This window comes from Centroberyx gerrardi, chromosome 8, assembly GCF_048128805.1.
Source record: "Centroberyx gerrardi isolate f3 chromosome 8, fCenGer3.hap1.cur.20231027, whole genome shotgun sequence".
Taxonomy (NCBI): Eukaryota; Metazoa; Chordata; class Actinopteri; order Beryciformes; family Berycidae; genus Centroberyx; species Centroberyx gerrardi.
In genome coordinates, this window is record NC_136004.1 from 26,751,738 (window position 1) to 26,769,623 (window position 17,886).

Sequence of the window (17,886 nt, forward strand, 5' to 3'; positions counted from 1 at the left end):
ACACACTGAAGTGTTCTTGTACGAAGACACTGATCTCCCCCCACATGTGACACCATCCTGCCTAACACATATAGCTATATTGAGAAAACCATGCAAGTATATTGACAGCTTTATCAGACCAGAAGCAGTAAAAGACTGCCATAAAGACGTACTGGTGATGAAACAGAGGGGCAACAGACAATTGACACAGCTGTCAGAATACACATGGGCAACAACTGACTTCATGTTTACCCAGCTTGGCTGGATGTAACTGCGTGTTCTGTAGGAAATGCAAACACATTAAAACATGAAATATGACTCGCTAAGAAGAAACTCAGCAACAAGTGAAAATCTGTAGATAGAAACAGATCTACCCGGAGAGTCTAACTGGAGAACATGCCAACTCTTGAGGGATTTATTTTTGGCAGTTTGTCAATTACCCCAATTCACTTGTCATTTTGCATGATTAGCATTGGCTTAATGACACTGAGAAAACTCCCACTGAGCCTAGCTCAAGCGTGTGTGCATGTATGTATGTGTGTCTGTATGTGTAACATGTCGCCTTTTGTAATATTATGGTATTGTTCCCTTTGTATTTCACGGCACAACAACCATCATCAGCTGCAAGGTTCAGACATGGATTTGGATCGGCAGACAGCATAAATACTTTATGTAGCATTGCTGGGAAACATCAACAATGGTGACACATGCACGCACACAAATGCATACTTGTTCACCCTAAGGCACACACTCAGGCGCACACTAGGCACACACACACACAGCACACCATTAACGCTGCCAGTGATGGGATTACAATTGTATGCGTCCTCGCCCGACACATTGATAGACCATAACTGCTCTGTAGACACTGTAAATAAACACCAAACAGCTTTTTGACCTCGGGATAATCTGCCTCACAGAACAGAGCTGTTTAAAAGCCTGTGTTCATTCTGAATCATCTACCGCCGAAAAACATTGTCGAACAACATCCCCGCTCCGTGCCATATGGGGTATTTGTTGGGAGTGTGGCAGCGGCAAGCACAGGTGAACAACGGAATCAGTGAACGTAACTTCAATGAGGATAAAACGCTCATGGAAACCTGTGGGAGGAAGGAAGCTGCAAAGCAGGTCAATCCTGAGATGATGGATTGATGCTGCAGTACAAAGTGCATTCAGCAAGACTGGCTAGACGTTTGATATTTGATCTGACCTATGAAACAGCAACCGCTTCCTCGGTTTTCCATTTCGTGTTTTAATATGGTAATAGTACCCGAGATGGCGTTCTTTACTATGAGTATGGGTATGGCGGTAATGCAGTAGGTAATGTACAAGGCATAGAAGACCATAGAAGTCCCCATAATGTACCCATGCCCTCTTGAGTATTATGGATTTTATATGACAGATACAAGAAAAAAGTTTGAAAAGTTTTCTTCAACATATGTATACATACATAAAAAACAGGAGAAAACAAGAAAGATGGATAACCAACTCCCTGGTTACCGCAAGAGTTGGCATAGCAACCGATGTGGGAATTATCAGCACGGCTGTCTTTGACCAATCAGGTTGTGGGAATGTTGGTACCCCTTGTATAATGGAGTGTGATAAGATCGAGGCTTCGGGGGACAGGAGACACACAGTCTCTCTGAGCTTAGACCATTTGCCATTCATACCACATCTTGTAAATAGAATAACAACAGCACAACATCACTCTTTCCCACCACACCCTGAATATATATTTTGCATTTCTCTGATCTCAGGCTTGCTCTATTACCCCTCTGACAAAGTAAACAGTTGGAGCATGAATAATTTCCAGGCGCTGCCCTTAGAGGAGTTTCTGATATAAAAGCAGCAGGGACTTCTAAAAATATCACGAATAGACATGAATATTCAAAGGCTGTGGATTTCTCTCTGTTATTCTGTTTCTGATCAGCCAGCTGTAGCCAAGCTACTTCTAACACTTCCCAGTGTTTGGATGGGGAATGATTTTTAATGCCTTGCTTAAGTATCACATGATCTGACTCCAACAATCAATGTACAATAATTGTAATATTGTACTGTCAGCTGTAGCGTAACTCTTAAAGGATAAGTTCGGAGATTTTGAACCTATATATAATTTGTCACTTTCTGACATACCTGTAGTACTTGGATCCACAGACAATATTGGATCCTGAGTCAGCTGTCATGCTGTCAGCTGAATTGTGTCATGCAATCAGAGCTAAATTTAATTTATGTACTTTGCAACTTTTCTGTTGACTCTCAACTCCCCTGTGGAACCTACAAATGGCTTTTTTGAAGATATTTTCATCAAACCTTCTTTGGACTCATTGCTAGCAGCAAGAGGCCTGGCAACTGGAGCTTGCCGTTGCAACCGACTGCTGACAATATTCTCTGCGGGTCCAGGTACTGCAGGTATGTAGGAGACAAATTATATATAGGTCCAAAATCGGTGAACTTATCCTTTAAATCTGCTTGTTCATAGCCTCATTACAGTATTCCAACAGGACAAAAATAGGTGAATGGGATTCAGGCCAGACAAGGGCTGCGGCAAGTGTGGAGCCACTTTCTCAAATGGAGGTTGAAGCCAGGAACTTCTAGAGAGGTGTCTAACACTGTTTGGATGCCAAAGATACTCACACACCAGGTTTCTACTGTAATCAGCTGCGGGGTGAGAGAGAGAGCGAGAGAGAGAGCGAGAGAGAGAGAGAGAGAGAGAGAGAGAGAGAGAGAGAGAGAGCGAGAAAGAGAGAGAAAGAGAGAGAGAGAGAGAGAGAGAGCGAGAGAGAGAGAGAGCGAGAGAGAAAGAGAGAGAGAGAGAGAGAGAGAGAGCGAGAGAGAAAGAGAGAGAGAGAGAGAGAGAGAGAAAGAGAGAGAGAGAGAGAGAGAGAGCGAGAGAGAAAGAGAGAGAGAGAGAGAGAGAGAGAGAGAGAGAGAGAAAGAAAAAGAGAGAGAGAGAGAAAGAGAGAAAGAGAGAAAGAGAGAGAGAGAGGAGGTGGTTAATCATCTTGATGGGAGCCGGGTGGCTTTTGGACTGACAAGATCAGCATGAACGAGCAGGGATGGGATATCCTTAGACTCAGTGTGGGCTGCTGTGTATGTGAGTGGGTGTTGAGAAGAGGGTCTCAGCTACTATTGTGTGCACACGATGCGTTTAAGGACCTAAACCAGACTGGAGCACTGTGTTATGCCACACTGAGTATATGCCAAAGCAGAGTGCACTGCAGCAGAATTTAATATAGTTCAATTTGGTTTGAATCAGTTTGTAAATGAATCACTCTGCGGATGGCTCAGCCTGTTGTTACTAATTCTCTGTGAAGATGCTGTTCTTACCAATGGGCTACAATGGCAACATGAATATTCATCCAGTTAATTTTTCACAACAGCTATACAAAGAGCAGCGAGACCTTGCTGGCTCGACTGGATGCTCAAGAGAAGGTCATTCACACAATATGAATGAATCCTCTACTCTGAGAATACGGTAATTCAAAGCATCTCTGCACGTCTGTCAAGGTCAGTCAAGGACTCATGGTATAAATGTGCAGTTGTAATAGGAACACATCTCTTTCCACTGCTCGCTTTATTGTGGACTGCACTGTATGTTTGAAAAGAAAGCGCAAGTAGATGACCTTGCAGAGCGATGATGATATTAGTGGACCAAAGGAGGAGACCAAGTTTCTTTTATGATACTCTGTAGATCCATAAGGGGGAAAACCATTGTGGAAGAATTGTGTATGTATATGCTGTGCGCCGACAGACCTGTAGGTGTCACTGAGCGGTATGTAAAGAACCCGGTGGCACTTACATTTAAGTTTTTAATACTTCTGCGTTGATGTGCGTGTAGCATGTCTCTGAAATCCTATACACAGGGAGGCAGTGTTTATAAAAAATCATATCGCACCAAAACGAGACATAGAAGAAGAGAGGAACCGGAAGCAGATGTGACGACAGTCAGCAGTGTTGGAGCAGTTGGAGCTTAAAGAGTTGGAGGCCGTCAAGATCGCCCTTGTGATCAACCAATCAGAGTGCGTGACTCCGCATAGACCTGACGCAAAGTTGAAATTTTTGGGCAGGTACGCAACACCTATGCAGAAACCCTTTCAACCCCAAATACCCATCAAATAGCGTCAGTTTCTGTGCAGAGACACTATTTTCTATATAGTACAGTATAGTATAAAATGCGCTTTAGCGGCCAGGGGTAATGCAAGAATATTTCTGACAGGATCATGGGGAAAGGTTAAAGGATTGTCTTTCTAACCATGAAGCCACCCTGCTACCCAAGATAGCTAGATGGATAGGTCAGTCCTTCGCAAACGCCAATTCACCAAAAGATGCTCTTCTGTCCTGAAAGGGCCAAAGAGCCAAAGAACTGGACTCCGAGGTTTCAATGAAAAGCCAAATCAAAACACTCCAGGTTGACCCCAGAGGGTTTAGCAGGCTGTGTTAAAAGAGACAGCTGAAACGTTTGCGGCTAGATGAGTGTTTTGGATGAGAAACTCAATCAGAAGACTCTGAGAGGACGTCTGATTTCTGAGAAGTTCTTAAGATCGTACCCTGCGAGAGAGACAGAAATGCTGTGAGAGGCTATTTAAGATTCAAGATTCAAACCAGAGCGTAGATTCCTGCAGAGCTTAAGCCTCCACTGTGCGAGAAGCACCACACTGAGACCTCAGCAAGGAGCTGCCTGAACCTTGAGGCCAATTAAAAAGGTAAAAAGGCTCTAGAGAGTGAGGATCTGCTTGGTAAGCATTAGTCTCTCTCAGGGACAAGTATCAAAGAAAGATCCCATGGTCTCTGAACAACAAACTATAAATAGTAAGGCTCAGAAAATGGCAGATGAACTGAAAGTCCTTTTGTCAGAGAAAAAAGACCATAAGGGCTAGAAAGGAGCTGTGGAAAGCCTTTTCATGCGTAAGAATATGACATGAGTATGTGGAAGAAACATATAAACTACAGCCCGCTCCAGGACATGGACATGATGTTTAACATGCAAACAGTCCTGGAACAAAGCACAAGGACTCTCAGAAACTTTAAATGGAGCATGGAGGTTTGGAGAGTAGCCACAAAGAACTTGACATGGTATCCTTGAACTAAAATTCACCCTGTATTGAAAGATGCTGACGACATTCTCTGCTCCCCTACATTTTGCTGTTGTGTAAACGATAATGGCAGTGATACTAAGACCTCATAAAGCCTTTGTACTGATGAATATTGCTATTTGAATGTGAATTGGTCCTATCATCAAACCAATTCACAGTATATCTGATTGAAATTCGAATACTCAACACAACAGTAACTAGAACAAAAACAACTGACTGAATCCACACTGTGTGCACCTCTAATATCAGAGCAGTCACATTTTGTAGTCATGCCTTTGTTGGATTCATTAAAAATAAATCATTCCAATTTTGTTTTTTTCATGAATATTTAAATTGACAGTAAGACTAGGACATAATATGGTCCTAACCGACTTTAGGTTCACTATTTTGAAAGAGAATAATGAATATGTCTGAAAATAGTGTTTTGGCTGAAGCAGAACCAACTTTTACCAACATTTTATACTGAAAATTGGACCCATATCAAAGTAAAGCACAACCATTTATTCCAATCAAAAAAATTGCAGAAGCACTGCTGAGAGCGATGCATCAAATGACAGATGAGGTATTACTTTTTGGATAGTATACAACGCTATGCTGCATGAGCAATTTAAATGGAAAACAGACTGGTTGATCAAACAAAGAGAGACCTCTTTAATTCAAAATATGAATGTGATACAGTTTATATATAAGGGAGGCCACTTTCCTCTGAACCTTTTTGCCACTGCTCAGTTGATTTGTTTTTCCCATTTGACAAGAAAACATCTTTCTTCTCATTTCACACAGCAGCCACTCTCAGAAAAACAGGAGAAAATGCACATATCACCAAGTCCACTATACAAACACTATGAAGACAGCTTAACTATACCTAATTATAGTTTTCCTTAGAGAAGACTACAGCAAGCACAGGCATTATTTCATGTAAAAAAAAAAAAGGGGGAATAAGAAAAACACACCGCTGTTTTCTTTTAACAGTGTGCTTTTAGGGTGGATTTTGTCCTTTAACAATTTGTTGATATGCAGTGCTTTGTGTTAAAAAACTCACGCAATCAACTAAAAAGTGAGGCCCCTTTGGTATTGTGCATTAGGTGATTTACATGACAACTAAGTGAGCTCATACAAAGCAATATATACACTCAGCCGGAATTCCTGCTTATAGAATTGCCATGAAAGTGCAGAAACGGTGATGGAGGAAACACTCTCATGCCAACAGATGCTTGTAGCTCACCACTTACCACATCCCCAAGGAGCACAATCCATTTCTCCGATAGCAGCACAGCCCCCTTAAACACGACACTGCTCACTTAATGGAGACCGCTAACATGAAACCTGCTAAACATACTGGTGGTGACTGCAGAGATGCTGAATTGATCGAAAAAATGTTACATTTATTCTTGGTCATCCATACTATAAGGATTGTCAACTGTGTGGTAATCATGGCAACTGCATCCTCGCACAGGCCAACAATAATGTAGGGTAATGAGAAGATCAATAATGTGATTATTATTACCATAATATATGCAAGCAATATTTATTCAACAATCGACAGCAAAGGGCAGGATTTAGTTGGAGTGTAAAGAAACTCTGTCTTTTCTCTTTTCTAAAAGACCACTGACCTCCACAAAACCCTGATTTGAATTTCAATATTGAATTTTATAATAGTGTAAAACCTACAATTAGAGTCATCATTCTTGTACATTCTCTAACTGGATAATTCCTGCTGAATTAAATCAAAGAGAAATTAGACTATTCCTCAGTCTACCGGGGAGAGCCAGTGCCTTAAATCGACACTCGTTTGTTCTTGTTTTATGCCAAATGAGCGAGTATGAATTTGCCCCAAATTTTCATTTAGCTTCAGTAGCTACTTTCACTCTCACGCCGTCTTTAAGTGCTCGTCCTAAGCTCCTACTTCAGAGTTCGGAAGAGGTAAATACAAGTGCGGTCGGGAAATAATAGCAAAATGGATCCAGTAACAAAAGTAGTTTTGTGGTGGCTGTTGTTTTATTTTATAAATCACGTGGCACAGAGCCGCTTTGTGCCGCAGTGGCACAATGAAGAGGAGAAAATGCACATCAGGCATGTAACTGACTTAATCTATTAGCCAAAAGTTGCTGTACATGCAAACTAAAAGTTAAAGAAAAGAGTGAAAATAGAAGTATGCAGCAATAATAATTATTTCCACAGAAAGCCAAACAATAACACAATAATATAATACATCACTTTTATCATCAATTGTCCATGCTCTCCGCCCCCTGCACATCACATCACAAACATCGCAACTCGGATATCATGAAAGATTCTCACTTTCCCGCAAGTGATCTTATCAGAAGTGCTGAAACTACACTAATCAAACTAGCTGAAACTGGTTGAATCTGGTGAGAGACTTTGCAGCATTACAGGAACGTGTACAGAGCGAAGACTGGTGCGAACACTTAGTCAAGGTGCTGGGTTGAGTGCACATCAGCAAAAAGTTGATAAAAACACACAAACTGTTGTCTGCCTTTTCACCATTTACTATGACAAGATGGCATCTGACAAAGATCTATGTTGGATCGAAATGTTTTCTTTGCGTTTTTGTCACAATAACTGGTGAACAGGTAGGTCTAAACTTTCTGCAGCATTACCAGAACAACCATTAGTAACTTTACAATCCAGGTCAATCCAATCCTTTTGTATCCTTTCTACTTTAGAGTCAGAAAAAAAAAGGTAATATACCCCCCCAAACACAATCAAAGCATTATATCCAACATGTGCAAATTACAAAAGTGAAGTGTGTGCTTTGGTGCTCACAACTGTGAAAAACTTCCAAATCAGTCCCGTGTACAATCACCATTGCAGACACATTCCATGCCATGCAAGCATGATGCTGCCAGGGACTTACTGGGCGTTGGTTGAGTCCATACTGTACTCCTCCTGATACCTGGACGCAGCACACATGGACACAGATAGGCACAGGTTAGGAGAGAGCAGGGGGATGAGGAGGCGGGGAAGAGAAGGGAGGGAGGGGGAAATAACGACCTCAAGATGCCACTGCAAGTTATTTGCATTTTTACTTGCGTCTCGAGTCCGAATGCAATCTGTTCAAAACCTGAAGGGAAATCTTGACCACATACTGTGCGGCTAGAAGCAGCCGGTGGAAGACGGGATCTGGTGCGATGGGAGCCGATACACTACACTGGGTTCACCGGGTTTGCCTGATCCGCGTATCCGTCTGAAATTTGATCTGCGTGTGCTAGAGGCAATCAGTGAACATGAACACGGAGTTTTCCATTTCTGAGACATTCAAAGAAAAAAAAAAAGATCTTTTGAAAGTCTATTTTTCACATCTATTTGTTTTGTCAAGCAGGAAGCTGGAACCCGTCTTCAACCAACTGCGTCTTGTTATGTGGTCACATTTCCTGCAAAGGTTTTCAATGGGTTGCGTTCAGACTCAAGGTGCAGGTACATGCAAACAAATTGCAGCAGATCTTGAGGATGTTCAGGCTAGGAGGGGAACAGTATACGAGTTTTGGAGGCATGCTTTTACTGGGCACATGCGAGGCAAAAGCTAAACATTAGGTTAATTAGAAACAACGCTTCAACTGATTGAAGAACAGATGGGACACTAAATGCAAACCACAGGGGATCAGTGGACACACCCTCTCTTGGTCAATCTCACCGGCAGCCATATTGAAATGACCATGAAGAGAGGGGAGTGTGTTACACTGGAGGAACTGACAGACAGAGACGTATCCAAATATTGATTTCAATGGCTGACAAACATGGATAATGGGGTCAAAGGTTGAACGTACAGTATGATCCGATGAAGAATAAGTGAAGTTGGCACTGGAGTGCGCTCTATAGCAATGACTCCCTCTGAAACCATGACTGAACCATGAGAATTCTTGGATTTTAAACATGAAAATAAATTTTCCGTATTTATTCTTTCTTCCTACAGTAGGCTTGTTCGATAAAAGAATGCAGTGTACTGTCTGTTTCGTAGCTTTAAAATTGGCTCGCAGCATTTGGCAGTGAAGTTTAAGACATTCTGAATTACATTACATGAAAACACAGCAGAACCATAACAGGGTTAAACATACAAACCGAAACCCCAGAGAGATCACTGGGCACACTGACCTCCACATTGTACTTTCTAAATTGCATTTCATCCCCTCCTCGTTACCTGCAGTAACATCTTTCAATGAGGGAATATTACACTACTATTGTGTCTTTTACATTAATTGTCTGTACTGTTTGTGTAAATAGAGAAATATGTCTGAGTAGTGATCCTACTGGATGCAAAGTTTGATTTTATTGAAGACAACTCTAAAAATATAAATTTCAGTACAGCTAGATGGATAAAAACATTCAGCCTAGGATGAAATCTCTCTTAACTCTGTAAGAGATCAAAGCCTTTCTGTTGGTCTCTTATAAAGAAGTACCGAAGAAATCTGTGTCATAAGAACTTCATTACTTGGCAGTCCAGGCTGTAGAGTTGAAAAGTTTCTGACAAACGTCTGATAGTCATCATCCCATTTACGCCTCACTGAAGGGATTAATGGAATGTCCATTAGACACAGGAAGTAGTTAGGCCGCCTGAGAGGACCGGTACCACCCGGGTGTAAACAAATCAGGAGAAACCTTTCGCAACTTCACCAACATCGCAACGGTCGATTTATTACAGTCCCCGGGACTCATTAAATCATCAACTGTGGGACTCAATTACTGTCAAATACCATTTAGCACAGTTTTGACCAAAGATAAATGTCTGTTATGTTCATTCTGCTGACTTTCTACCAATAACAATTAAGACTATTTCAAAATGCTGTATATCCACTTTGGAAAAGAATCATTACCTTTTAGTTCATCACGTATAGAGGATGTTCTCTATGTCAACCAAGAACTCTTTAGTTTTTAGTTTAGTTTATCATTTTGCACAACTGGGTGTCACTTTTTCAAAAGGTGGATATCGCATTTGGAAACAAACTCTGTATGTGAGAGAGCAACACTTCATTTATTGTACAGGTACATGGGCACCAGCAGGAACTGTGCAATGCAAATGCTGTCTGTGTCATTCACTACGCATCATCTGTCAGGTACAAAGTCAGTCCAGAAGTAGAATAGTACAATCAGAAAATTATTAGTCTGCTTATCAGAGTTCACCGGGGGGAGATCCACAGCAAACAACAAGCTCAAGTCCTCTGCTGTGTGTGTGCCGGTTTGGTGGTTGTCTGGCAACACATTCATCACCATAATGAACAATAAAGATGCTATCTGGGCTGCTAAGAGCTTTAGCAATACAGAAGAGGCTAAGATAAACAGATGTTCCCTTCGCTTGCATTAGCTTCCTATTGATAATCCGTTACCGAACCACACAACGACTCCCTCTGCCCCTCTCTCTGTCCTGCCAACGCAACACAGACAAATCTGACTGCTGGAAAGTTTCAAAAATCCTAATATTCATGCACTTTGCGTCCTACTGCCTGACTTGTCTTGCCCTGTTGATGATAAAAGAGCGTACAACGCAGCAGCAAATTGATTCTCACCTCTTGACGGCAGATCCGGAGCGCCGAACATGAGCTGAGCGACAGAGACGACGAGTGAAAATGACCGGCACCTTCAATCAAAGTACGCTTTCACTGACATCAGCTGAGAAGTGTCCTCAAGGACTCACCGGCGTAGCATGGGGGGCGCCACACTGATCTCTGCAGTAATTTCAAGGATGAATGGGATTTGTAGTTTCTAATCTATTTCCTGCACCGGGAAGCTTGCCAGCATTGCCCCCAAAACTACAATTCCCCCTACCTGGCACGTCACAGAGTTCTCCGAGTCAAAAATATGACCAGTCTGTACTAGTGCGTGAAATCGACATCATACCTATTAGAGCTAGATATCCATCACCTGCACTGTCAATTTCATACAACTACGCACAACGGCATATATCTTGCCCTGCAGCTGAATTTATCCAAGCCTTAATCTGTAAGGAAACTGCAATGACTGATACATAGATGCTCTGTGTTTGTGTAGGTTAGGGGTGGATGGAGGTCACATGACTGCGAAGGAACATGTGTACTTCTGCTGTGTGTAAGTGAGTCATTAAAAAAACATGGTCTCAGTGATAACAGCATTTCATAAGAGCTCTCTACTAAGCATGTCATCAAATCAGAGTGCTGGCCTCCCTGCCCGCCACAAATCAACTCCGTTCTGACAGGTCCGTCCTGCTGATAATCCGCCCAGGTTTCTGGTTTTGGGCTCACACCGTTTTCAGTGGAGTGCTGCTCCGATTCAGTTCACACGGCCTGAGCCAGAGCGGGCTTGTGAGAGAAGAATGCCTTCGGTTTGACAGCGCCTCACGAGTCTCGCTTCGCTATTGATTCTCCGCTAACTGATGCTCCTGAGAAGCAGGAACAGGAACAGGAACGCGAGACGGAGGGTGTGAGCGTGGCGGCATACATACACACTCTTTAATAATGCTCAAGGGCACACACAAATACACATTAAGTTCACAGACGTACGCACACGCACCCAAGGACACACAACTGCACACACACACACACACACACACACACACACACACACACACACCTCAGTGCTGTAGAGACTTAATTAAAGGTTACTTATGCATGTCTCTTATGAGATTCAGGGTCTTTTAAAATGCAGATTTTAGTTAGGAACAGACATACCAATGAGGGCACTTTTTTTTGGGGAAGGGGGGGTCCTCAAGTCAACTGTTGAGAGACTTCATCCATTCAGCTTAATGAACAATAATGACAAACACCACGTAATTTACCCCAAGGACCACATTAAAACCGCTCATTAAACTGCGGGCGCTCAAATCAAAATGAAAGCAGAATTCTTCTGTGAAAGCAGAGGGCTATAAATAAAGACTAACACAAGAAAGAGGAGGAGACGTACAAAGGCAGGCTACGTTTAAAAAAAGAAAAAAAAGAAAAAAAGGACAACACAAAGTGAAATATAGTACATTAATTTGCTATTACTGTGTAACTAGGGAGCCATGAATGTTGCAAGGAGAGAGCCAGAGCTTGACAACTGATTAATGAACAAATAAATCTGATTTCTCTGTTTCAGTTGCGAGGAAGGAAGCATGAGAATCTTAGGATACAACCATCCATATATGTGTGATGCCTTAAGCAAACAACTACATTGAGGGCAATTATACAGCCACATAACTATAAAGAGAATATAAAATAGCTGAGAGAGAATGTAAGCAAGAAGGGGTAAGAGAAGATTTACATCAGTATTTAGTGAAACAGGTTACATGTCCACTAGCTTCCCATCAGTTTATCCTGGTTGACTATGATACTCTCTTATTTTAGCTGTTAAAGCTGCTGCGGCTCATCCAAGATCTGTTACCCGAGGTATAGCTCTTACTTTACTAGGTTGAGTGGAGCCTCAAAAGGTGGATTGGGGCTAAACCGTACATTTGCTGCTGATACTAACATCACTCTTAAATGCACCTGCGGCATGAGAGGGGTACTACACCATTTGAAGAGGATAACTGTATTTAAGTGGCAGCCGTAGGATGACAAGAAGGCGTGTGGGAGTAGGGAAGACCTGAATCTAAATACGATAAAAGCCTGCTTGTTGCGCAGGAGGGTTCGCAATTAAACCCAGTTAAGAGTTATAATGAAATCTGTCTGGAAGCTGACCTGGTTATGAGCGAATCTCATGTACTTGATTTATCTTTCATTATGTCAAAAGATGAAGTTCAGTGGAGTCCAGTTATATTTCCATACCTGCACTGTCATCAGGCCATACTGCACATATAGTATAGTCCCCAATGTTAGAACTACGGTTCAACCGTGCTATTTTTAGACTGAAATTGCCTACACCTTATATTTTTCTAATGCCCCAAAGATGCCAAGGATTTAGTGTTTCCCCCAGAATTGTATTCTTGCCAGGGTGGATGGTCTAAATCTGAAACAGCATTTAGACCATCATGTAACACTAAAACTCAATGAAACCCAGTCTAATTAAATTCTTTTTGGTGTCCTGGTGGCTAAGGCGCATACCATTTACCCACAATGCCCTGGGATCAAATCCTTTCTCTCTCTCTGGACTTAAAACAGTCCAGTCAAATAAAGGCAAAAAATGCCCCCCAAAAATGTATCTTAAGTTATTTTAGGTGGGTTAGCAGCTCTTTAAAGCAGGGTGACCTAAATTATAAATAAAATGTGCAAAGAAAATTTTTTTATTGCAGATTTTACAGACTTTTTATGTAGCTGTGGTCAGCAAGAAACCTCCATCATATCAGCAGTGGATGACATGACTGGCCGATGTCCAATATTTAATAAAAGGCCAACATCAACCTGATATATAATATATTGGTCTAATCCTGGCAAGAAGTACGGCAAACCACTCCAACTCAGATAAATTGGCAATACACTTTGGCAACCAAATTTTTTGGCTGCCAATGTGGCGGCATAGGTGTGTGAAGACTAAACAAATCTGAGCGAGTTTTGACTGCATACTGTTTAGTGTTTAAAGCTTCATTTAGTCTCTTTACAGCCTAAAGTATTGAGCTGTCCATACGGTACACAGAATACTGTATACGCCAACGTCAAGGGGGTTCCAGGGAGCTGTAACTTATGCAGTAACAAATAAATATCAGATGAGGAGTGCCTGATGGCGATGGTCCAGATTATCGATTCTCTCACTCCTCCCATCATTCTCCGGCCAGCTGGACACAAATCCCACGCTGATCACATTTCACAACCCAGAAAGCTCTCCGCTTCCTGACAGCATCCTGTCAGCCTGTAGTGTCTGGAGAGGGCAGACACAGGCTCGCGGTTGATGTTGCAAATAGTATAAATAATATATAATAATATATAAATAATAGAATAACGCAAGCAACTTCTAGCGTTTTTACATGTATTTATGCATCATATACAGTAGATTACATAGATATTTAGTAGGTACAGAGAGCATTAATCTGGATTTGAAACTATATAAATTAAACTAAGTGGTATGCATTATATCAGCAACCTGATCCATCAGCATGCCTTGTATGTTTGATATCCACAAACACCTTTGTTAGATGATGAGGTATTTAAAGGTTAATACCATGTTAGTAATTAACACGTGGTATTCTTGTGGTGTGCAGTAGCCTCATTAGTATTTATCAACATGAACGACTCTCTCCAAAAGAAAGAAATGACAGAACCAAGTGTCTAATTTGTAAAGTTGTACACATGTATAGCTTGAGGCTGCTCTATTGACAATCAATGGGAGGCAGACTGAAAATCATTCCTAGAACAACCTTTTTTTTTTTTAGTTCATTCTCTACAGAGCTGTACATTGGTGGAGGTAATTCGTGTCAGTAAATATTTTATCTGCCTGCAAAATGATGCAAGAAACAAATCGTTCAATCAAACAATTCTTCAATCAATCAATCAATCAACCAGTCAATTAATACATCAAAGATGGAGGGTGGGACAAACCCTTTTGTTCCTGAGTGTGGGAAACGGCAGCAAATATTCACCTATACTGGTGCACGGGAATAACACATTTAAAAGCTGAAATTTAGAGATTCAAACGTGCTTTAGAGATGAAACACTGGATATGAAACAGCCTCAGCCGTTTGCTGACACTGTGTATCAGATCCCCACACAAACAGTCCGGTTTTGCAATTCCGCCGCAGTCAACACCGCTCAGTTCCTCACAACCGACAGCCAATTTGCTCTCCTTCCAGCCTGTTTGCAGCTGACTCACAGGCTTCTGTGAGTATACAAGGCTGAAGCTCTGATCACTCTAACTAAGAGACCTGCCACTGTCGCCACAACCACCAGCTTCATCATCATCATCAGTATTGCATTGATTATAAATATCATCAATGTCATTACTGCCATCATCATCACTAGCGTTATTTTCATTATTATCATGACCACCATGTATTTCCTGCTAGTTGTGATGATGAAAACGCCAACAAGATCGCTCTAAGCTCCACCATCCACAAACCTAAAACATACTTTCATCATCATCATCATCATCATCGTCATCATAAACATCAAAATCATCAATCAAGTAAAGGCAGCTATTTATCGTCTTTGACAGCGTTATTGTTGCAGATACGAATATCATCACTGTCAGTACCGCCATCATCATCATCACTAGCGTTCTCGTCGTTATTGTTATTATCACCGTTACCATGACCACCATGTATTTCCTGCTCGCTGTGATGATGAAAACGACAAGCAGATTGCTCGGAGCTACACTTGTCATCTCAAGCCTCAAACCCATCTTCATCCTCATCATGACCGTCATCATCATAACCATCGCAGCCACTGACATCATTACTGGTGCTGAATTTCATCACTGTTACCACTCGCTTGTATCCCCAATCAGTGTCATCTCAAGCCTGAAATCCCGGGGAAAACTGTCGCCCTGCATTTATCTGAATTTGGGCTGGCATCCTCTGACCGTGACACACTGTGACATGTTTGTCCAACACAACGGGAACTACTGTACGCAAAAGAGACATTTTGAGCCATGGGGGAAGGCAGTGCAGAGGCGCACTTATTCATTTTCAGCTGAAAGAGAAAACTGGATAGGGCTAAAATATTTGGGGTGGACTTCAGCGCAGCACTGAAGACTTCTCAATGATTCTATTACCGATGGGAAATTATAGTGTCTAGTGAGGGAGGCTGAGCGACCATTTCATTCATATTTACAGGGGCTTCACTGGGTTCACGGTAGAGCTTCATGATTATGACTAAACTGATGATCTTACTTTGCTAGATATCGTGATCACAATTATGCAGATCAGTCTTGATTATTTGAGAAATAAAATTACAACATCCTGACTATTTTCAACTACATGGACATCCTACATGAAATTAAATGTTTCAATATTTCGGGCATGCCAATGTTCTGTGATTATTAATTGTGGAAGCTAAAATCACAATGTATGATTGTACACAATTAATGTGCAGCTGACATGTCCATGTCACTTATAGAACGTCTGTGACATTAGCAAAGCAAATGCAGCATGATTCAGTCAATAGATTCCTAACAGATTTCTGATGACAAACATAACTGAAAATGCCAATGCCCGATGAATGAATATTGACAAGAAAAATGTGTGCTGCAAATGCCGAGATTGAACACACTGCACCAACAACATATTGGCTGTGCTGTGGGTTTTGACATGCTGCCAAACCAGCACAATCTTTCAGTTTTCTGCCAAACCAGCCTCATGTAGTACTACATGGCTTCCTGAGAAGACAAGTGTGTGAATCTGAGCTGTAATAGCAGCATTTCTGTAGACCATAAGTTTTTTTTCTCTTTATTTCTGTGTCTCTCTAAAGGAAAAAGGCGCTGTCTCCCTCAGTTGTTATGGGTCCAACCCATTTGCCACAAACCACCATAATTTGTTTATCAAATGGTGCAGACGTGCACTATAGGTTACTCCTGTGCAGCTCTGGGGCTGCTCTACACATGTCAACAGAATCTCCCCTGGTTTGCATTTCAGTGTGACCATTTTTTTCTCAGCCAACATGAAAGCAACACAATATGGTTTCATCATGCCAAAAATAATTTCACCGTTGAATGCAGTGGAGTAATACATCCCCCCACCCTCTTGTCTAGGACCATTATAGGATTCATAAAACTGTAATTGCAATGCAGCATCCACCGAATTATGTAATCACTAAACACTGCAGCCGTAAATTGAATCCCATTGATGCCGAGAGAAAATTGATTGACGGCAGAAAGGGACGGTCAGATTTGTGTCTGTTTGCAACCACTCTCTCTCTCACTATCTGTCATAAAAACTGACTCATAAAAAGGCGAACTTAATGTATTAATGTTTGCTCCGAATGGGGAAAACAGACGACCCGGTGCGCAACGATTATGTCACTCGTATTCCTATATATTTCCATGGGCAATATCAATGCATGGGTGGATAGATTTAATGTTAATGGAATATTGATCACGGCGCGACTTTTGCCGAAGGATGATTACAAGCCAAGTTATCAGGAAGACTTTATATGCACCATGCGCTCCCGGCAACATACCAGCCGATATTTCGCGGATGCTGCAGGTTTGCAAACGAGCTGCATTCAGAAACATGCGACTTGGTGCGGATCTGCGGCAGCTACCTTTGGCCGGCATCGCTCCCAAAAGAGCCCATGGTCCGGACAGACATCGAGGGGTTCACCCAGGTGGGCTCCGGGGTTTTCTGAGCCTCCGTCTTGACGTCCGGGTCGATCTCCGAGGGCGACGGCGTCAATTTAGCGCCTGCCATGTCCCTCTGCCTCCCGGGTTCCCTCCGGCAGCGCGCGCGCGGCAAATGTGTGCGTCCTGGTGTCACAACGGGGCTCAGGGACCGACGCCGCCTGAAAACCGCATCCTCGTCTCACTTCAGCTGCAAGAAGGTGCAGAGTGAGAGTTTCTCCCTCCCTGCCGCATCACGGGATCTTCAGACACACTGAGGGGAACATCAGCTGTTCTCCTGGTTACCGAGCGCTCCTCTCCTCCATCCCTGGGAGATGTGAGGTCCCATCGCGTCCAGGCTTCAGACGTCGTCGTCACTCTGTAACGTCAAGCGTTCAGCCAACCCCAGACTGGGCGCCCCGACGGGGTTACATAACCGCCAAGATGGTTAACGCTTCTGCGAGGATCGGATTCATTTTGATCGGAGATCCTCAGCCAACATGACAATCATTCATTCGCCTGCCATCCTGTCCATCAGTGGCCAGAGGACCGGTGCTTCACGTGGTCTCAATTAATTTCAATAAGCCACGAAGTTGATTTCTGAAGCTCTTTGGACCCAGAAGCTCACCACACTTCTCAGTAACAGAATCACAATTTCTCTTTT

General features: G+C 42.3%; 1 protein-coding gene across 1 annotated transcript in view; it reads right to left on the reverse strand.

The window, feature by feature from the left end:
- The window catches only part of kcnt1b (potassium sodium-activated channel subfamily T member 1b), a 54,575-nt gene extending 37,118 nt beyond the window's left edge, over positions 1 to 17,457 (reverse strand). The window contains exon 1 of the mRNA XM_078285081.1: positions 17,168 to 17,457. Within this exon, the coding sequence (XP_078141207.1) occupies positions 17,168 to 17,313 (146 nt within the window). The 5' untranslated portion in view covers positions 17,314 to 17,457. The remainder of the gene's footprint in view (positions 1 to 17,167) is intronic.
- Between the last annotated feature and the right edge of the window lie 429 nt (positions 17,458 to 17,886).